A 21923-nucleotide genomic window follows, 5' to 3' on the forward strand; every position below is an offset into this window, starting at 1 on the left:
TACCCACCCATACAAAACAGTTTGGGAACAAAGTTTTGGTCATGTTAGTTTCACCCCCCCCCTCCCAAAATTGTCATCTTTGGAGTTTGCCAGTTACAGTTCTCTGCCAAATTGTGCTTGAAGCCATTTCCAAGAAAGCACCTCTTTTCCGGGCAACGATGCCTCATTTCTTCTCGGATAAAAAGAGAAAAAACATGGCCTTTACACGGCTTGCCTTCCGAGCGGCTGCCACTTAGGTTTTGTTTGCCACAAGGACAAGGACGAGCACTTATTCTTATACTACAGCTATTCATACTCTTACGTAACACACTGCATGTGCAAAGCATGACGCATCCTACACACACACACAAAAGACATCCAGATGACTTCTGATAAAGAAGAGCAGCAAGGCAGAAGGACCAGCTACATTAAAACATGCAGGCACATCTTGAGTACACACACACAGTTGTTTTGCTTTAAAGGATATTTTTCATCTGGTCTGTGGGAAATCCAATTTCTTTTTTTTCTTTCAAATAATGCTTCTTGCCAGCAGTTGCATCTCCCCCTTATGTAACAAGTGCAGGATGCTTTTCAGCCAGTCCCTGATGGTGGCACTCCAGAACCTGGGCAACCCCTCCAGCAAGCAAGCAGGCAGGGTGTGTGCAGATGAACTGCACTGTGTAGCCTAACTGGTTGCCAATCTCCTGGACTGATCATGGCAACCCCAGCAGGTGTGTGTAGCAGCCTTTCCAGAACAAGCGGCAAGCCTGTGCCACCATGGAAAGGACTCCTCTTCATCCCTCGAAACCAGCAGTCAAAGAGCAGCAGCCAAAGTAGTCCCTCCAGCAAACCAGAGGGCATCCATGTTCCTGTGTATCCTGCTCTATTGTAGGGAATATGTCCAGGCATGTAGCCTGCACCAACACCCCCCCCCCTTGCAACTAGTTCAGCAAAACCATTCAGCAGACATTAAGATAACAATGACTCGCTCTTCAGCAACGATCTCCAGACATTAGCAGCAATCGCACCTTTTGTTTCAAGCCATTAAGCCAATCAGTGAGACTCCTGACTTCTCCTGGGGTTGCATAAGTCATTGGAATCAGAATAGATTTCCAAATTCTCACTACTCCACCCTGGTAGCCACAGATTAAGTCTGTTGTCACCTTTTTGCCACCTGGGAACCTAGGAGGGGTGAAACCCCTCCCCGCCCCCAGAAAAACAGTATAACTGGGGTGCCCCAGCCCATTCTCTCTCTCAGAAACCTTAGGGCTTCCCATTTCATACAGCCTGCCACTCTGCCAGAGTGAGCAGCCATGCTAGAATACGCAGGGGCCTATCCCTGCCTTCTATTTATTCCCCATACCCCCCCTCATTTATTCATCTTGATCCTATGGAATGCTGGACTACAGGAAGGTATCGTATATACTGTAAAAATATTCCTACCTGCCTTACGGCAAATGTCTCTGTACCCCCCTTTTATTTCCTAGATTCTCTGTATGTGTGTATGCATAATTGAATGAAAAAGACATAAACACTATTTAATTTGGAATCTTTTGTCTGTCTTTATTCAAGGTCTCATTAAACGGATTCTGGTATAGTTGAGTGCGAACCCTCTCTAAAAATACATAGTTACCGATTGCTTAAGCTAATTCCCCATATTAATAGAGCAATTCGGCTAACAACTGGGTGGTGGTGGTGGAGAGTCCATATGTCCCTGAGCACAGCCTGTTCTCCAGAGAACCTGGACTCCTATAATGAACTGCAGGGTGCCAGATATACACATGAGCAAAGTCACTAACTAACAGGAGTGTTCTCTTAACTTCTCCTCTGACTTGAAGAGAGTGGCGGTACTAAGTAGCACACAAGGCAATAACTTGGCAGGGGCGAATCCACACTTCATATGCTAAATGGGTTTCGGATACAACCACTACAGATTTCCCGCACTGTGATTTTTAGGAATACTTGGAGGAAGGAAGTGGTAGGATCCATCCCCAAAGACTCATTAATGCACATAACCTCTCTGGTTAAACTGGCTAGCTAATAAGTGAATTGCTAACTGATTGTCTGAGATGCTTACCTGATTGCTCTCCAGTTACTGTGATGCACATCTTCTAGTCACGGCTTACACATGGTTCTAAGAATGCATGCAGGATATAAATGCCATGCAGTTTGGAGATCTGAGAATGGAGCATTCCAGGATGGAGATGCAACGTTTAAAAGCCCGGCAGTCACAGAACCAACCAACGGCCTTAAACACACACAGATCAAGGGTGACAAGACAGGCATTCCAAATGGGAGACGGCCTGTAAGTGGACAAACTCTGGTTTGGTTTTATCAGCAACCAACGTTTTCCTTCTGGAACTGAAAAGGGTCCTGCCCCTGGCTTCAGTTGCAAGCTTTCACCAGAAAGTGTGCGGCAGTGGTTACGTTCCACACAGAACCAGCCACGTTACCTGAGCAAATATAATCTTACGCTTCAGGATTTTGCAGACTTGAAATGGATGTCAACAAGACTGATGGTTATTTGGTGCTTCTCTCTGGCAAATAAAACCTGTTAATTTACAAGCAGCGCTCTGTTATGTAACGTGTTTCAGGAGGCCAGAGTGCACTGGGCTAGTTCAGGTTTGCATAGCATTAGAATAGAACATGCTTATTCATAAATGCAGCTGGTTACTTTTAGCCAGAACATCCTTTAGAGAAGAGATTTAAGTGCTCAAGTGGAGAAAAACTCAACCATTCGAAATACACAAGGAGCGTTTTCCGCACAACCTATCCCCCTTGGTTAAATTACAAGAGGCTGGAGAATTTAAGGCCCTCCAACTTCTGAACTACGCCTGGACGTTACGCTCTGAACAGTCTTCTTGTTCCACGTTCGCCAAGCCTTTAACAGCTGCCAAATACTCAGATTCTTGTACAAAAGCACCTTTTAATATTTACAAATGCAGATTTAGGAAGTTCCTAGGGATTCCGAAGTCTCGTGGCATTAAGAGAAACTACAGACTTAAAACCCAAATTCACATGCAATCCACCACATTGCTGGATCCCTGACCCACGTCACGGATCTGGCTGCCGAGGCAAGCGCACACCGCTACGCCCGCTCCAGCTCTGCAGTGTGAAACAGAACCCACGAGCTCCCACCTAAAAAGGAGGAAATTTTTTTAAAAAAAAGATTAGTTTGTTTCCACCTGAAGTTTCAGTACTAGACACAGATCTGATACATTGTACAGCCCCCTGAAGGAGGCCTGCTTGGTATAGTGCAGGGGTGGGGAACCTTTTTCCTGCCAAGGGCCATTTGCACATTTATAACATTGTTCGGAGGCCATAACCAGGTGTAGATCTCCCGGGGGGGGGGGAGACTACAGTTTCCAGGTCTCCAGCCACCACCTGGAGGTTGGCAACCCCAGGGGAGACCATGCAGAGAAGGCCTGGAGGGCGCCCCCGCTCCCTCGTCCTCCCCCCTCCCAGGCAGGAGGGCAGCCAGCGGTAGGCCTGAGCAAATGAGGCGCCAGGAGGCAGCCGATCCACAAGGGAGGAAGGAAAGAAAACAGAGAAAGAGGAAAAGAGGGAGGGGAAAAGAGAGAGAAAGGGAGAAAGAAAGAAAAGGACGGAGGGAGACAGGCAAAGAGACAGAAAAAGAGGGAGAGAGGGAGAGAAAGGAGAGTGACAGAAAAAGAAGAAAAGAAAAGCCTTCCCCCACACACACACATCTGTGCACGCGAACAGGCCCCACGCGAACAGGCCCCAACCTCCATGCCTCCTCCCCCACACCCCCGGCCCCGGAGCTCCCGAGGGCCACAGAAAATGTCCTCGGAGGCCGCATACAGCCCCCGGGCCTGAGGTTCCCCATCCCTGGTATAGTGGTTAAGGTGTCAGACTAGGACCTGGGAAAACCAGGGTCGGATCCCCACTCGTGCCATGGAAGCTTGCTGGGTGACCTTGGGCCAGTCACACGCTCTCAGCCCCGACCCTGGCAAGTATTTAGATGGGAGACCTCCGAGGAATACCAGTGAAGCTGAGGCAGGCAATGGCAAACCACCTCTGAACGTCTCCTGTCTCAAAGACCCTACGGGGTTGCCATAAGTCAGGGGTGACCTGATGGCAAAAACAAAACAAAAGGCCCCAAAATGGCTAAGTACCTGCTTTCCACACAAAAAGCCAAGGCAAAGCAAAATCTTATGAATTCCGCTGGGAATTCAGAAAACCTGATAGAATTTTTTACTACACTAAAATATGTATTATATTAAGAAAACAAATCCTCAGCAGTATAGAAAGGAAATGGCTACTGTGTGGGGCAGGACCCCGAAGATCCGAACTTTCCCACCCACACTTGAGCCACCCAGGCCTTGCTGCGATCTTCCCCAAAACACCAGAGCAAAGCATGTTTGAGAGATCGGAGATAAGTGGGGGGGGGGGGGAAGGGGCCTGGGAGGTGTACAAATGCATCACAATGCTGCGGGGAAGGAGGAAAAAACCCACTCCCCTAACAGCAGTGAACTCAGGCCAAATAATCTGTGCAGAAACAACTCTTAGTGACTCGGGCAATAAAGGGGAATTAATTTTAAATTGTTTATACTGATTTTCTTGCTTAATTGCACTGTATTACTCTGAGCACCTAGTAGATTACAGGCCTTGGAGGGGACACCAAGAATACATGGAAGGGGGCAGCACCAGATGTTAACTGAAAACAAACAGAAGAGCAAGTAATCTAATATTTTATCAACGTTGTTATAAAGTTCTTGACCAGGAAGTTTAGTTTCAAATAATCAGTATCCCCCTCAGTACTTTTGGACTCATTGCAGAGAGCATTAAAGGCCAGTTGACACAGCAATGGGATAGAACGCTAGCTGCACAAGGGCTTGGTTAATTTTTAGCTGCTAATCCAGAAAGAAGAGCCCCATGGCGCAGAGTGGTAAGCTGCAGTACTGCAGTCCAAGCTCTGCTCATGACCTGAGTTCAATCCTGACAGGAGTCAGTTTCAGGTAGCTGGCTCAAGGTCGACTCAGCCTTCCATCCTTCCGAGGTCAGTAAAATGAGGACCCAGCTTGCTGGGGGTAAAGGGAAGATGACTGGGGAAGGCACTGGCAAACCACCCCGTAAACAAAGTCTGCCTAGGAAATGTCGGGATGTGACGCCACCCCATGGGTCAGGAATGACCCGGTGCTTGCACAGGGGACCTTTACCTTAATCCAGAAAGGCCTGAAATATTGGGGTAACAGGGTAGGACAGGCCATAGATACATGAATGGTGCCCTGGAATGGTGCCATTTTTAATAAAAGGAACAGCTAACACAGGCCAGTTCTGGAATGCCTCAGAGTACTTTTAAACCACTGACCATATCCTGCATATTCATCCATTATGGAGACCTAGCTTAGTAAAAGCAAGATTCCAATCACCTGTTCACCACCGGATCAAAGGCTTCCACTGTATTCAGATAAGCATTTCCATTGTGACCGCCAACAGCAAAAATTTTCCCCATTAATGTTGCTATGCCAACTCCACCCCGAGGAGTTGTAAGCTCAGCTACGTACTCCCACTTGTTACAGCGAGGGTCGAATCGTTCAACAGAGGTAAGGGGAGAATTGTCATCAAAGCCACCTGCAAAAAGAAGATAGCATATAGGCACAAAGCCTCCTTTCAAACTCAAAACGATCTAACTTTTGAACGGGTATGTATCGTATTACCCGTGCTCCGTTAAATAGCTGGATGCAAACAGTCAAGCACGGAGTGATCTGGTGGGAATGAAACTGCTTGAAAGACACTTTACTGATGTTCACACGAGGGGATGACATGAGTGCATCTAGCGGTGCGCCTCATTATGACTCCTCATTATTCTACACACTTATTTCCTGAAGGGTTACCAACTTAGGTGTTAAGATTAGGCGTCGCGATTGACTGTGGCTTTCCCAAACATTTGGGTTTCCGCAGATCTACAAGGTGATCCACAGAGGGCAGATTCTGAGCATGACTCACCTACTACATATAAGCAGCCATGGAGTTCACTGACCCCATTGCCAGCTCTCCGCTGACCCATTTCTTTCACTTCTATCCATTTGTCCAGATGAGGATCATATTTCTCCACACTGGAAAGGGAAGCAACACCATCATTCCCACCAACAGCATACACATAGTTCTGAAACGAGCCAAAAAGATCAAGTGAATATTCAAGACCCTCGTAAATTAGCCAATATTAAGGGAGCAAAAGTAACTCCCCCAATCCCTTTAACTCCCACAATATGGAGAATTATGCAACCAGCTGATTATGCAATAGCTGTCTATCCCAGCTGTAAGGCTTTTGCAGTTAACACATCTGCTTTAGTCTCTTCACCTCCGTTCAATCTCATTTCTTCCCCTGCCACAGACTGCTACAAAAGGTGGCACGCAAAAGCATTAAGGATATGGCTGAAATGTAATGCAGACGTCCACTGCCCTTTTCATGCCGGTGAAAGGACACTTACCATGAGAGCCACTGAGCCCACTCCCCCGCGAGGAGTGTTCATTGAGGTCACTGCGCTCCACTGATCGGATTCAATGTCGTATCTCTCCACATCGCTGAAGCAAGTGTTGTCATCGAGGCCTCCGATGGCATAGATGGGGCCTCCGAGAGAGGCAAGAGCAATTCCTCTCCTAACAACAACAGAATAATAAAAATCACACGCTTGATTACTAAATAACCTTAAAAGAAACTGGCAAAAAAGGTAACCAGGTATACTCAGTTCGGATACAAAGATACACAAAGCGTAACAAAAACCACAACCCACAAATTTCCTTCCCTTTCCCTAGATTTAACAGCCGCTGGCTATCCATCAACCACTTCACACTTTAAAAAGGGGGAGATGAAATTTAATTTTTCCTTGACACTATAAAGAGAAAAGTTGCCACATCTCTCACATCTCACAATTGACAGGTCTATTTGACAGCTGATAATGCAGTATCCGCTTCACAGCAGCAGCATATAGATTAAAAGAAATGCTAATAAGAAGGTTAGTGTGTGGGTCTTCAGTGACAATCCTGCTTTAATGATTCCTGGAAGAATGTGCTGTCCTCGACTCAAAAACAAAGTGAAACCATGACAACCCTATTCACCAGGCCTGACAGTAACCACAGCAGAATTAGATCCTCTTTAAAGGTTACTTATTAGCTACAGTTGTCTCTTGAAAACACTTCCCTACGTGTGGCAACCTTTAATGCTCTATACACCTTGCATTAAGACCACAAATCAGTGGGGCACAGTCAGGGGGGTAGGGGAAAGAGAAGAAGAGGGTTGACAACAGCATGCAAAATCTCCACACATTTCAAACCAATCAATGCATGCAGAACAAGCATTTAAAGGTTATGGTTCATACAGATTACCATCCACTCAAGGAAGGATATAAAGCAGCCCAGAGAGAAATACTGTTCACGTTGGCTGTAGGAGATGGAAACCACTGCCAAGGTACCCGTTAAAGAAACAAGCCTTCCATTTACAGGCTTGGAATTCAGCCAGCCACACTGGGGAACAGTGCTCAGAAGAGCCACAGGTGTAGCCCCTGAACATCCCTACCATAATCAATGCATTCTATACTCTCAGTCGCCTACCCCCTTCTGCTGCCTGTAATGAAGATGGTTAGCACATTCATAAACTTGTCTCACTTCAACTGCTAAATTTAACTGTCTGATCTTCCACTTCCAGGCTCATGCTTTTCCTAATTGACCTTTCCCCTTCTCCATCAGCCATTTTCAGTTTGTTCCCTGCTTTCCTCATGTCAACTTTAGACTAGGCACTTAAACATGTGTGCCCCATGAACCCACTTGCTCTGAAACGGGGTAAGTACAGACTGTGTTCAGCCCACCTTTTGGTATTCATAGATGCTTTCATCGTCCACTTGTTTGTGAGAGGATCAAAGACTTCCATACTTCCCAGGTGTTCATTTCCGTCATGCCCTCCTACAGCATAAACTTTACCTGAAACAGAGAAGCCTTGGGATTTAGAAACACTTGGACAATTCTACCAGGAACAATACTACTTTAATCAATTCAAGCAATACAATTATAATTGAGAGCACAATTGTTTTTAAATGTTTATATACTATCCCGCAAGCAAAAATCTGGCTCCCAGGGGCAGTTAGCATTAAATAAATAAAATCATAGTACTAACAAAACATTCTAAATACACCAAGTAGGCAACCATAATGATGTAACCAGCAAACAAAAAGCCAACAGCATAGCAGCAGTAATAAAAATAGGCTACAATATTATTTGGATTTCCAGAAGGCTTTTGACAAAGTCCCTCACCAAAGACTCCTGAGCAAACCTCATGGGATAAGAGGACTGTTCTCCTCCTATAATACTAGAATCTGGGGTCATCCACTGAAGCTGAAGGGCAGGAGATTCAGGACAGGCGAAAATATTTTTTCACATAGCATATAGTTAATTTGTGGAACTCACAGCCACAGGATGTGGTCGTGGCCATCAACTTGGATGGCTTTAAAAGGGGAGTGGACATATTCATGGAGAACTGGACTATGAATGGCTACTAATCATGCTGGATATCTACTCACTCCAGAACCAGAGGTAGTATGCCTCTTTAAACATGGGCGGGAAGGATGCTGTTGCAGTCTTCCTGATTGTGGGCTTCCTAAAGGTAGCTGGTTAGCCACAGCATGGAACAGAATGCTGGACTAGATGGGTCTTTGTTCTGATCCATCATGGCTCTTCTTATGCACAGAGGGAAAGGAGGAAAACCAACGATCTGAAAGTCTACCAGAATAAAATCTTTACCCAGCACCAGAAAGACAACAAAATCTAGTACCAGGTGAGCATCAAGGGAAGGTGAGGTGCCAAAATAGAAAAGGCCCTGCCCTTAACTGCTGCTTGCCTCACCTTTGAAAAAGAGGGAAGCAGAATGCCTCTTTCCTTGCATGAGCGTATTCTCTCAGAATGAGTTTCAGGTTTATTCAAAATATACAATTGTTTACAAAGTCATAAAATACTCATATCTAATGTGATTACTTAAGATCCGAGCAGTCATTCTGGATTGCCTAGCAATAGCAGACAAAGCCACTGGCATTGTCTGTAGTTACCTAGGTAATCCAGGATGGCTGCCAAAGTTTTATTTTGAAACTCAAGGTGAACGTGGGGGGTGGGGGGTGGAGAAGAGCAAGAAGGACGATTGGGGGAGAAGCACAGCTAGAGCAGAGGAAGAAAAATGGAATAAAGAATGGAAGCTCAAGAAGAAAGATTTGGGGGTGGGGATGAAATTACTATATAATCATCATAACTTTAGCATTTATATAATGCTTTCAGATGTTCAAAGAGCCCTGCCTACATTATTTTGTTGTAATTGTTACAACAGCCTTATACGGTATACTCTTACCCCAAAACTGAAAGGACTTAAACTAGAAACTACTACACAATCTTGAAATCCAAAGGAAACCTCCAAAAGGTGGTCACTTGAGACTTATAAATTAGGGCCATCAGGCCATCAGCTCATCCTGCACAACAAGATGCAGCCAAGGGGTCACAACATTCAAGCCTGAAACAATTTATCTCCTTGCTCCCTGGACCTTTTTTTTTTTTTACACCAGCGTGATGGAGAGTTCTGAAGAACTTGAAAATTTGCATTACTATATTGTGACAAGCAGGAGGCCCACAAGGACATGCAGGGACATCTCATTCCCCCCCACCCCCACACACAATTTCCTCTTTTTGTTCTTTAAATACCCCCATAGCACCTCCCCTTTTCCTGTTTCCTTCTCTACTTCCATCCGCCAGCCCACTTACCATTTTTTGCCCCCATCTCTAACTTTCCTTCTTCTGGCAGCCTCTCCCTAGGAAAACGCTGCTTGGTTGCAGACACTGCCTAAATTGCATGGTGCTCCAACTGCACAATGGGAAACCCATAAGGAATTGTGGGGACTTCTCATTTCCCCCTGTATCCCCCCACCCCACACTATTTCCTCTTTTTCTCTTCCTAGTAACCCCCACAGCCTCACATTTCCATGCTTCCTTTTTTCCTTCCCACCCACCATTCTTCTGCTCCTCCATCTTCAGCTATATATATTATTTATTTCATTTATACCCAACGGATCTCCATAATGGGGACCCCTTACAGCACTCTCCTCTCCTCCATTTTATCCTCACACCATCCCTGTAAGATAGGGGTTAGGCTGAGAATGCGGAACTGCCCCAAGATTCAATGACAGAGTAGGGATTCGAACCAGGGTCTCCCAGATCCTACTCAGAAACACTAACCACTACACCATACTGGCTTTTGTGGGGTGGCTGCTGTGCAGCCAGACCTGAATGAGTCATGAAATTCATGTGGCAGCAAGTTGCTACTGGCCCTGGCCCCGATGAGTCCTCCTTCAAAGGTCAAAACAGCCCTGGAAAGGGCCTGCCCCTCCCCCTTGCTTTTTACTGACAGAAACCAAGGCTGGGAGGCTTGGCAATATGTATTTTCCTAGCAACACCCATGGAGGGCATTTGTTTCTTAAAGCTACAGGTCATGCTTCTACTATCATGGGGGTGGGGGGAACCCCTTTTTTGTTGGGTTTTTATTTTTTTTAAGATTTCAGATCTTTCTGAAAACCTGGGGTTTTTCTCAGGTTTGTAAAAAGATCGGTCATCTGTCCATGGTTCCAATCTCTAGATGTAAGTATCCACAGATGGGGCCATGTTGAAAATTATATATATGAATTTATTAGGTTGGTCCTAATAAGAGGCATCATGTGGCTCTTGGATTTTTCTGTGGCTCAATGAGGCTACCTGCGATTTCTGTTAGGCTGCAGTCCTAACATAGGACACAATGCCACTGTGGGACTTACTACTGATAAACATACCCAGATTAGATTATTAGGTCCGTTTTTCTTAGCATTAGAAGAAACTATCCATCATTTGTCTGACCAAACCAAAGCCCGCCACCCTACTTAAGAACAGTTGTAGCTTTTTATCCCACCCCAATACTATTTGTATATGAAGGCTATAATTGTGGTTGGTGGAGTAACTGAGTCATTAAACAATAACAAAGCATAGAGTGATCTTAGAACAGAGCTTTTTTACCAACCTCCCACAGAGATGACACCCACGTGCCTTCTCCTACTGTTCATTTCAGGGCCAAAAAACCAGCTGTTCTTATTTATAGAGTAACATTCAATGCTGCGAAATGGGTCACCGGATCCACCACGACCACCGACACAGAAAAGAACACCTAACAGGAAAAAGAAAGAGGCACACGTTATTTGCAAAGCATTTCGTGATCAGGGTGAGACTGAAGGCTGATTCACTTTACACATCACTTGATGGATGACAAACACTGAATACTGCACATGGCATCAACTAATAGCTCTGCCAAAACATAATTAAATAGTAGAAATCGGTCTGTTGACTTAAAGTTACTTATACTTGACATGCACTCCTCATAGTTTGACATTCAAACAATATAGGTTGACAATTCTACTGCATCTCAACTTTAGCACTCAAGATTGCTCAGGGTTTACGTTACTGTACATCTTCAGAAGAAATCAGAGCTGGAAGGGAGCAAAGACCCTGCTAATGTTAGTAGCTTCCTGCCTATTAACATTTTAAACTATGTTAGCCCTTTCTGGCAGTGCATCAACACCCTGACACAGAGAAAGCCCAAGTTTACAAGAGCTTTCTTGCCTGGTCTAACTTGCCGGAGGTGTCCATTCAGAAGCAGGATTTCAGTCCCATGCATAATGCCAACATCTCTCTCCACCCGAAGAGATACACATTACAGACTGACATGTCACCAGGTGATTAACAAAGGGCGTTATCCAGGTCCTCTCACTAAGGGACATTTGCTACTAGTGTCAACTGAGGCAGTTTCCAAAAAAACAGTAAGCAGGAAAATGCAATATTTTCTAACCTGCTTGATCAGCGGCATTCATGCGAACAAGAACTGCTAGATAGGGGCTATGGCCTTGTTATAATACATGGGGGGGTCACTAAGCATAAGAAACTCACTAAGCTGTGAATGCCACTAAAACAATTAAGAAGTTATGTCCTAATTTCTTAAAAATCCTTATGGGATGATAATATATGTTCTAAACTATGTGCCTTTAGAAATGTTTTGTATACATTGCCTTGAATGTCAATATATCTGATAGTCAACATGGCCCCATTTGCAGATCAGGCCATTCAAGACGAGGGACAAGTTTCTGCAAATTGCCCCCCCTCAGGTTTGCAAAAAACTACTTTTGGAAAAGTAGAAAAGAGCAAGAGTCCAGTAGCACCTTAAAGACTAACAAAAATATTTTCTGGCAGGGTATGGAAAAGTAGTTATACCTTATAGCTAAGACTTCTTGCAAAACAGTCCTCATTTAATGGAAGATTTATATCCTGTCTTTCCTGCTCCAAAAGAAGGCTGAAAGCAGCTTACAACATTCTATGAACAAGAAACACACAGCCCCCAAAAGTTCATTTTTAAATAAACCTACTGCCAGATGTCCTGTGTTCTGAACCCCCTAACAGAACATATAGCAAGAACATCAGCCTTCCGCAGCCTTTCTGACCAATACTGCCTTGTTGTCTATCCTAAAAACCACCTACATAAGATAAATAGAAACTATTTAAGGAAACACACATCAGCTACATAGATCTGTAACGTCGATTATGCCAGCTTTCACAGTTATAGCAGAGGCCAATTTATTACCTGCTGTGTGCTTCCTTGGTGTCGTTCGGATGGAGTATTCAAAATCCGGTACTGTATGACTGCTCAGGTGTAGGTGGTAGTTTCTTGCTTCATCCAGCAAGTCCCGACATTTTAGGTTCTGCTTGACAATCTCTTCTTTTGCCACTACACCCATCAGAAAACAAATGGGCAATAGAGGAAGACGCACCTGATTTTGGGTGGTGGGGGACAGACACTTTGCATAAGACTTGGTAATGCCAGTTCAATTTAAGATCATGGGTCTCAGCAACTGCAAGGGAGACCTCCAAAAGAAATGAAGGAAATACTCATGGGGTATGGTAACAAGAGAGTCAGCTCCAAAGGCCCCCCGCCAAGAATTCTATTTCTTTGACCTATGTTCTTATCCACACAACCATGAACTACATGGAGACATTCCCCAATGAGAGCTGAAACTACAGTTAATTCCTCTTTGGTGTTACAAATGAACAACAACAAAAAAAAGCTCAGTGAACCTTTAGATCTTGGTTACACATGCTTGGTCATCAGAAGATGACTTCCAAGAAACAAATTACATGTGTGAGAACCATCACAGAACATTAACAGACAGACTTTTCACAGAATTTGCCTGTTTGTTTTATGGAGGGGGGGGAGCAGCAAGACAACTTGCTTCTGAGAAGCAAATGGATCTTCTGAGGTTTCAGGAGGGAATGGGGGAAGCGCTTCCAAGTTCAATTTATCATACAGGCTGACCAAGAAAAGTTGTAAATATCACCCATTTAGGCTAAAGATCATCCAATCCTGCTAAAAGATAATGTAGTATTGACACTTCCACCCCACGGACGGTTACTTCTCTGCACGCTGAGACGCAACATCCTTCAACGGAGACCTTTACCCCATTCTCCCCTGATCCTCACCTGAGCGAGTATTTCATCTAACCACATGGTGTGGTGCTGGGGGTTGGCGAGAAGCCATTTGATAGCAGCAGTGTAGACCTGTTTTTCGCTCTCAATGATGAGATCATTGGAGGACAACAGTTTATGCAGATGCTGAGGTGACACGTTCACAAAGTCTTCACAGTCCACAACCTCGGCAAAATGTTCGTAGGCATAGCGATCAGCCATGTCCATCAGGTCAATGCGGTTGTGGCTCTCTGCAAAGGCTCGCACTGCCAGGCAGTTTGAAGGATGGAAGTGCAGTTTCATGTACTCACAGCAAGCTTTGGCCACTACCTCCACCTGGAGAATGCAAGCAGCATATAAGAGGGGCTGGACATTGTCAACTGTCAGGGTCAGTCGAGACGAATAGACAAACTTGACCAAATCTTCTATGGCATCACCGTCAAAGTCTTTGATCTCAATTAACGTCTGCTTGGCTTCGGCCATTTCAGAAAGAAACATGGCTCGGAAGTAAGGGATAACACAAGCCAGCACTAGCTTGTGACAGGAAATCAACTTTGACCCAACCTGTCGGTAGAACATATATTTTAATAGCTTTAGCTTCATACAAACAAAACGGTAACTGAGCTCATGAACTCTAACGAGGTAACAGAATTAGGCTAGCATTATCAAAGGTAAGATGCAGAGTATTTGGGCCCCAGATCTCTCATGAAAACCAGTTACTAAGTATACATATTTTCTCATTTCACAAAGGCAGTATCATGGCCAGTGGATAATCCTTGCCTATGTATAAAAAGTCACTTTGTTTTTTAAACACATACAAACATGGAGCTGGCCTTCGAAGCATTTGATCCTTCCTCCAGGACATTCCTCTGGCATTCCTTTGTCAGCATTAACTAAGATGTCACAATAACATGGTTAATCCTGACCAGGTTTCTTTGAAACTATGGTTTGAAGAAGGCTTTACAAACCGTGGCTACATTTTTTGCAAGAGAATCAGGATTTGCACTGATGCACATGTAACAGAAAATCTTGATGTGGGGGGAATCTTTTTGTTTCCAAGGCTAGCACTCAATTTGTAGGGCAGGGGTCCCCAACCTGTTTGAGCCTGTGGGCACATTTGGAATTCTGAGACAGTGTGGTGGGCGCAGCACAAAACCGCTGCCACAAAATGGCTGTCACAGGAGGTGGAGCCAGCCATAAAGTGGATGCTGTAGCTTACTTTCAGTCACACGTTGATGACCCTTGGTGCTGTGGTGACAGCTGCTGCTAAAGTAAATTTTTAAAAATCTGCGCAGCCAATCAAACCTCCAGGGGCCAATCAGAAGACTTGCTGGGCAAAAGCCCCACCCACTTTCTAAAAACACATGGGGAGCATCAGGAAAGGTGTCGGAGGGCCCCATGGCCCCTGTGGGTACCACATTGGGGACCTGTTGTAGAGAATCAGAGCTATGTACATTTAACTTCTGACACATATAGCAGAGGTAGTTTCCCAACCAAACGTGCTCTTATCTCACAGAACCATTTTTCACTCCAAGTATGAATTCCTGAATCCATCAGGTTGCATACAATCAGTTTTACCAGTAAAATAGGAAATGGGGTCCCCTTTAACCACCAATGGTGGCTGTACTGCTGTCATGGGACCTGCATATCCAAAATTAAAGTGGGTTGGGGGTTGTAGTAAGACGGGGAATTTGGTAAGACTGAGTAAAAGCTGGCTAGATCCAACCCATCACTTCCCCTCTTTTACAGAACTGAACATATGCATACCACACCACAGGCAAATTTGCCTCTTTTGATGAATATGAACCACATTTTATTGGAAGTTCCTGCAAAACCTACGTTTTGCTTTATCTACTAGACGAAGTTACTTCTGGCCTCAATATAAGGCTTACACATTCCTGTTTTTCACCATTTCCACATTCCTCCAGTTTAGTCATTAAGAAGTATTATCCACTTCAATTAGCTATTCGTTCAACCAGTTGGCTCCAGCCAGAAAACACAGCCAAAATGGTTTACTGCCAAGAAAGCAATGGGAAGGAATTAGCTGTACATGGCTTTAGACAAAGCGTTGCCATGAAATGCACAGACAGCACTATGCCCAGTCCACAGTATTACAAAACTGGCGGATATGTGTGTGTTCTGCATAAAAAAAGAGAACACATACACATTTGTATTGTTAGACAACAAACAGCTAACACAAAATTGCCTGGTATTTCAACACAGAAATAGAAACATCTTATTTCCCAATAAACTGGAACAGCAGTTATCAGATAATATCTATGAGATAAGAGGATGAACAGGCAGGGAACTACCTGGCTGGAGAAAAAGCAGTGAAAAATGGCTAAAGGCAAATGGCCAGCGCCTTTCCACTAAAAAGCACTTTCTTGAAGATACCAAAGCACCCTGGAGCTACTGAGGTGTTTTGAGGTCAAGGACACAGGAAAACACAGATGAGCTTTGCGCACTCACCACAGAGGAGCATTCAGAGCTACCAATGGTTAAAGCGCAATTAGTAGTTTAATTCCAACTGCTCTCCCTATCAGGTTTATCTCACATGGAGATCTCTTCTAACTTCACTAATTAGACTGTGTCCTTCAGACCAAGTGCCCCAAGGTAACAAATAAGACCTTCCACCCACGGAGTGTAACTTTTATAAGGGTTTCTTATTGCCAGATAGTTATGCAATATTTTTATTGCTCAGCTTTTGTGCACCTTTTCTTATAGACTGCTGAACTAATTACCATGGCGCAGAGTGGTAAGCTGCAGTACTGCAGTCAAAAGCTCTGCTCACGACTTGAGTATGATCCCGACAGAAGTTGGTTTCAGGTAGCTGGCTCAAGGTTGACTCAGCCTTCCATCCTTCCAAGATTGGTAAAATGAGCACCCAGCTTGCTGAGGGTAAAGGGAAGATGACTGGGGAAGGCAATGGCAAACTGCCCCGTAAACACAGTCTGCCCAGTCAGCGTCGGGATGTGACATCACCCCATGGGTCAGGAATGACCCGGTGCTTGCACAGGGGACTACCTTTACCTTTATAAACAGAACATTCCAACTTTACCGCATTCAAGTCTGGGAGAAAAGTGCTGGAAATGACAGAGCACCACACAGTAAGGCAGCTCTAAGGGAAAGAGCAACTCCTCTGACTTGTATGCCTGTTTTGCAATAATCAGCCCTTCCACTGCTTGCTTTAAATATGGACAAATACACCTGTGAAGAAAAAAAACGTGGCTAGCATCCCCAATGTCTAATTTTGTCCCACCGACACCAGTAAGGAAACAGAGCTTGAGAAACCTTTTCATCCACCTCTCCCTCTTTTTCTCCACAATATGTACATCCACACCTCCAGAGATTCCTTAGGTGAAAACAAAACTTCTCTGCAATTATAGAAACCAATGCTAATTAACATTAAGTCAGTGGTTTATTCTGAGAAAGCTGTGTACCCAGCACTGTAACCCTTTGAGACCCAAGGCAGCTAACAGCGACAGCTTAAAATGATCAAACATTTTGCAGAATTAAGCACTTTAAGATAGCAGCAATGAAATAAAAAATATTTAAAACTCTGGCAGTCAATATTAAGAAAAAGAGCAAGCGAGAGTACGAAAATGCAGAGCACAGATTAAAAATGAATCATGCTTACTATTCTGCTAGATATGTACACATTAAATTGATGCAACAAAAATACAGACTTGTCCAAAAAAGCATTTCCTGTTTGCCAAGAAGCCCAGGGCCTACAGATATTACAGGTGCTGTGGAGGGGTCCCTTTTTTGAGGAGTCATCCCACGGGCTGCTGTACATTTGGGGGCCACCACCACATGGGTGAATTCAACTGTGCAAGTCCTTACCATCCGATTTGTCACCACTGATCCAAGCATTGGCAGCGCGGTAATATGTGCAATCTGCACTGCCCACTTGACAGCAGGGTTTTAGTCCTGCCGAGCATTGCACAATAAACTCACGGAACAGCAGATCCCACGCCACTGCTGGGGTATCGACAGGGCATTTCAGAACGGAAAGCACAAGCTGGCAAGACAGCCTCCCTTGGCATTAGCTGAGATACTGTGTCCTCATGGAACGTCTACGAACACCTCAGGTAGTGAATACATGGGGGCTACCCTGGCTCTCTTCAAAAGGCAAGGAAAAACCCACAAGCACCACAGAAATGTGATATAGCGCTAATACTTTTCCATCTCAGCCCCCTCCCCCCAACACACACACACACACACACACACACACACACACACACACACACTATGTCTTCTGGCAGTAGCAATGACTGGGGGAGTGACAGCACAGGGCATGGCCTTCTCATTTTTTTTTTTAATCCACAGTACTACAGTGTTGTACTTTCCGTACAGAAGCGAATACTAACCACTGGTTTGGATCCAGTGACACGTTAACAGAAAGAAAAATACCACATGTATTTCCACTTGCGCATGCAAACATAAGGGCTGCAGCAACACAACAAAACTGGATATAATTTAACAAAGTAATGTGTGTATGGAGTAACTCAATGTGCAACAGATGGTTTGTTCATTATTTGATTTTTAGAAACTATTTAAAAAAGACCTTGCATTATGTCTTACACATGCTGTAATGATAGGGATCCAATCACTTTCAGTTAAGCAAAAAGTGGCTGTTACTGCACTAGGTATTCCCAGTGATGTATTAAGAGTTGGAAAATGTTATAAAAAACATCGCTTTAAAAGGGTTTTTGGATGCCACGGCTAAAAAATGGTTGGAAGACGTTTTCACAGCTAAAGGGGCCAAACAAAGTGCGAATAGTATTTTTAATAACAGTTTCAAACTCTTAATACATCGGTGGGAATACCTAGTGCAGTAACAGCCAGTAATTGTAGAGCTTGTATAAAGCCCCTTGAAACCCAAAGAAATCTTCCTTGGGATGCAACCCACTATTCACACGTAAGACATTAAAGCTGCCCTTGGAAATGCTACTGGAGGCTGCGTTCACTCTCTAGGGATCTCATTGACCACAAGACTGCTTTGCTTGCTTACCCCATCCCGGGCTGTATCATGAACATTAGGGTTGCGAGCCTCCAGGTGGTGGCTGAAGATCTGTGATTACAACTGAGCTCTAGGCAACCGAGATTGGTTCATCTGGAGAAAATAGCCACTCTGGAAGATGGACTCTACGGTCTTGTACCCCACTGAAGTCCCTCCTCAGGCTCCACCTCCAGAATTTCCACGTATTTTCCAACCCAGAGCTGGTGATCCTAACGATCATGCAGCTTCAGTGAGATAATACTAGAGCTGATATTTACTAAGAAGGTTAGGAAAATTCATTTTACTTCATTTAATGAGTAGTTTCAAGAAAGCTATTGTTTTATATCAGTTTATGAGCTTATTCAGGAACTTTGGTGCATCTGCAAACTACATTTAGAGATTAAAAACACTACTTTCAAGTGTGAGTCCATAATTTCACTGCACACCCTCAAAGCTTCTACTTAGAGATCTGCTCAGCCAAGCAGTGACGTACTGAGCAACATAATTGTTATTATTCAGGCTCTCAAGGACAGAATTGAAGCCACCAATCAATCTCACAATAAGTGACAAAGTGCACTGTAGGAGTAAACAAATTCTCTGAAAATACTTTCCCACCACCCATTTTTAGAGAGGAGTCTTTCCTCTATCAGCTGAAAGGATCAATACATTTCATTTTCTAGAGTCTTGTTAGTGAAATGGTCACCCCGAACAAGAACATTAGCAGAAGTAATCGGCAGTCCAAGAGCAGAAGCATTACATAACCTTCAAAGCAAGTGAGAAAATAAATTTGTGATCACTGTATCTGTTCATGTAAATTTGTGACCACTACATTTGTTCATGTAAACAAGATAATCTAAAATTTAAAAAATCTGATATGATTTGGCAAGATGTTGAAGCTGCCAAATGTCAGAATCTTTATTATGTTAGTATAATGCTTATAACACCTCCAAAGCAGAGTACCAGTTTCTTTCTCATGCACAAATATGAATACATTTTTGTGTTAGACCACACCTTGTGGCAACTTGCTCCCCACCACCCCCAGCACAGGAAATATGTTCTCTATAATTGGTTCCCATTGTCCCAGTTCCCTTCACTCTAGCAAGTACAGTGCAGATACAGGCACAGGTTGTATCTGCTTGTAAATAAGCATTTATTGTATTCTCATCCCAAAGATTAAATGTTGTCGCCACAGTTCCCACAACCATAGTACATATAAACATATGTGGGGGGGGGGGAGAGAAATGATCAACTTATATGCTACCAGAGGGCATAGAAAAAAGAAAAAAAGGTAGGAGGCATAAGAATGACAGGCTCCCTACAACCACCAGTTCTGCAGGATTTCTGGTGACACATTTTTATACAGGGGCAAGAGCATATAGCATGAATGTCTGGATGCAGTACAGGAGAGCAAATGCATGTTACAGTGACCCAAACCAGTAAACACCTGTGGAAAACTCTGAAGATATAAACTCTCTCACACAAGAAATATGGAATACATTATCAGCACCTTCAGTGTGACATCAAAAAGTTCCCCGGCTTCATAGAAGCGAAGGAGAGAGCTGTGAAAATCCTTCCAAGCTTCATTTGCTTCAAATACAAACGTTTCTTCTTCGCCATCACTATTTAAAGAGGCCTTTTCCTGATGATGATGCCTCTTCCCTTTTACCCCACGATGCTCCACTTGCTCTGGGACCATGGAGTCAGAAGCCATTGGCTAGTTGCCTTCTTCCAAGTTGGTCAGCAGTCTCCATGAAAAGACATAAAATAAATCCTGCCAAGTGAATCAGGGTAAACAATCAGAGATGAGCAATACTGCCCTCTTCTCATTCCTATGAAAATAATAAAAAAAAATACATTAGACATTTTCCACAGCAGAGCTTTCAAGGGACAGATTATAAGAAGCACCCACCCTGCCTCAGAGAATTGATATTCAACATCTTCAAAGACACCAACTCTAGTAAGCAGGGACTTTCCACAGGTGATATTTTAAAAGCAAACAGGTGGCATGACGTCTTTTGTCAAATAACCACCCCCCAAGACAAAAACTACTTTTAGCAAGTCGGACCAGAACATCCAGAAGCTAAGATAAATGTAGCAGCCATACCCTTCAACCCTAAGAAATACTCAGAACTTCCTCATTGTGATTCAGTTAGTTATGCTCAAATATCCACCAGTTTGGCTCACATCCTGCATGCGAGCAGGAAGACAATTCTTCAACAAACATTTGAATACATCAAAGCAAATGCTTATTTGCATATTATTTGATCAACTAAACTGTTTTCTTGAACACTTAGATTTTCACTGCCTCCAATCCCTTTCTCGCTGCCTCTGATTTTTAAAAGGCACACAATATTTTTTTTAATCAGTTTGAGTTTTGAATGGAGATATGATGTTCATGTGTGCTTTCAGTGTCTACCTGTGAACCCAGCTAATTGTACAATCACTTCTGGAATAGATGCTGCTGACAGTGTAGAAGCGAAAAAGCAGGAGATGCACTTGATCTAATATTGGCCCCTTAAAGGATGTAACTAATATTGGCCACTTAAAGGATGTAACTAAGTGTGCAGGCACAAAGAAAGGGTGACAAACCGCAAGAGACTCCATGCTTACACAAATCAGTCAATTCAATGACCCAGACAAACCATGACCCAAGGGGGATATTGCCTCTTTTCCAGACAATGAGGTGGTTTAGTTCGTGGAATGGGCAAAAGCAGCCATAATATCCAGTCACCAAGCAGCTACTGCACTGCAAAGATGCTCAGCATGTTTCTGTGCTAGACATGAACTTTGCCAGGGACCAAGCAACCTGATCAGGAACTCACCTTGCATGAAATAAAGGGAGTTCAAACAAGATACATTCACCTGGAGATCCGGCTTGTGCTGAAGTTGTCAACTATTCCTTCCTACAATAGTCCCGCCAGACTGCTAAAGGATCCGAATCAGCATAAAAATTAGAGAAAGTACAAAATGCCACAACAGCTGACAATGTGAACTCGACTATCTGTCCACTTTCAAATTATACATGAATTAAGGTGGCCAGATTCCCAACCTTTGATTTAAAACACGTTTGCAATTTTGGGCAATTGTGTAGAGTTGTCATTTTCTTTTTAACACTTCATGCTACAAGGAAAAGTTGCAAGCAATTAACTGTTTGGATTAGCTGAACTTTCTAGGCTTGTGTTTAACTCTGCAATGCTCTGCTCCCTGTTTTTAGCTCAGGCTCATATTATATACACGTGCACAATTGTTTCAATCTTGAATTTCAACAATTATTATATTCCTTGCAAGATTTACAAGTCCTCTGACTTCTTGTTGCCATTATACAGGGTCTGAACTTAACAGAACCTGGAAGTTATTGCAAGGGGTCCATGAATCCATATGCGCACTAAGCATTGACATTTTAATTTTTTTTGTC

At 43.8% G+C, this 21923-nt stretch overlaps 1 protein-coding gene across 1 annotated transcript; it reads right to left on the bottom strand.

Annotated features, from left to right (window-relative positions):
- Positions 1–2992: 2992 nt before the first annotated feature.
- On the bottom strand, positions 2993–20333 carry KLHL8 (kelch like family member 8). Its single transcript, XM_056855345.1, has 9 exons — positions 20016–20333; positions 13522–14070; positions 12629–12815; positions 11021–11164; positions 7809–7920; positions 6435–6603; positions 5950–6109; positions 5373–5574; positions 2993–3117 (listed from the first exon to the last, which is right to left on the bottom strand). Exons 1-9 carry the CDS (start codon positions 20217–20219, stop codon positions 2994–2996), a joined length of 1851 nt encoding a protein of 616 aa, XP_056711323.1. The 5' UTR covers positions 20220–20333; the 3' UTR covers position 2993.
- Positions 20334–21923: the final 1590 nt, after the last annotated feature.

The sequence above is a fragment of the Euleptes europaea genome, chromosome 9 (genome assembly GCF_029931775.1).
Source record: "Euleptes europaea isolate rEulEur1 chromosome 9, rEulEur1.hap1, whole genome shotgun sequence".
Lineage (NCBI taxonomy): Eukaryota > Metazoa > Chordata > Lepidosauria > Squamata > Sphaerodactylidae > Euleptes > Euleptes europaea.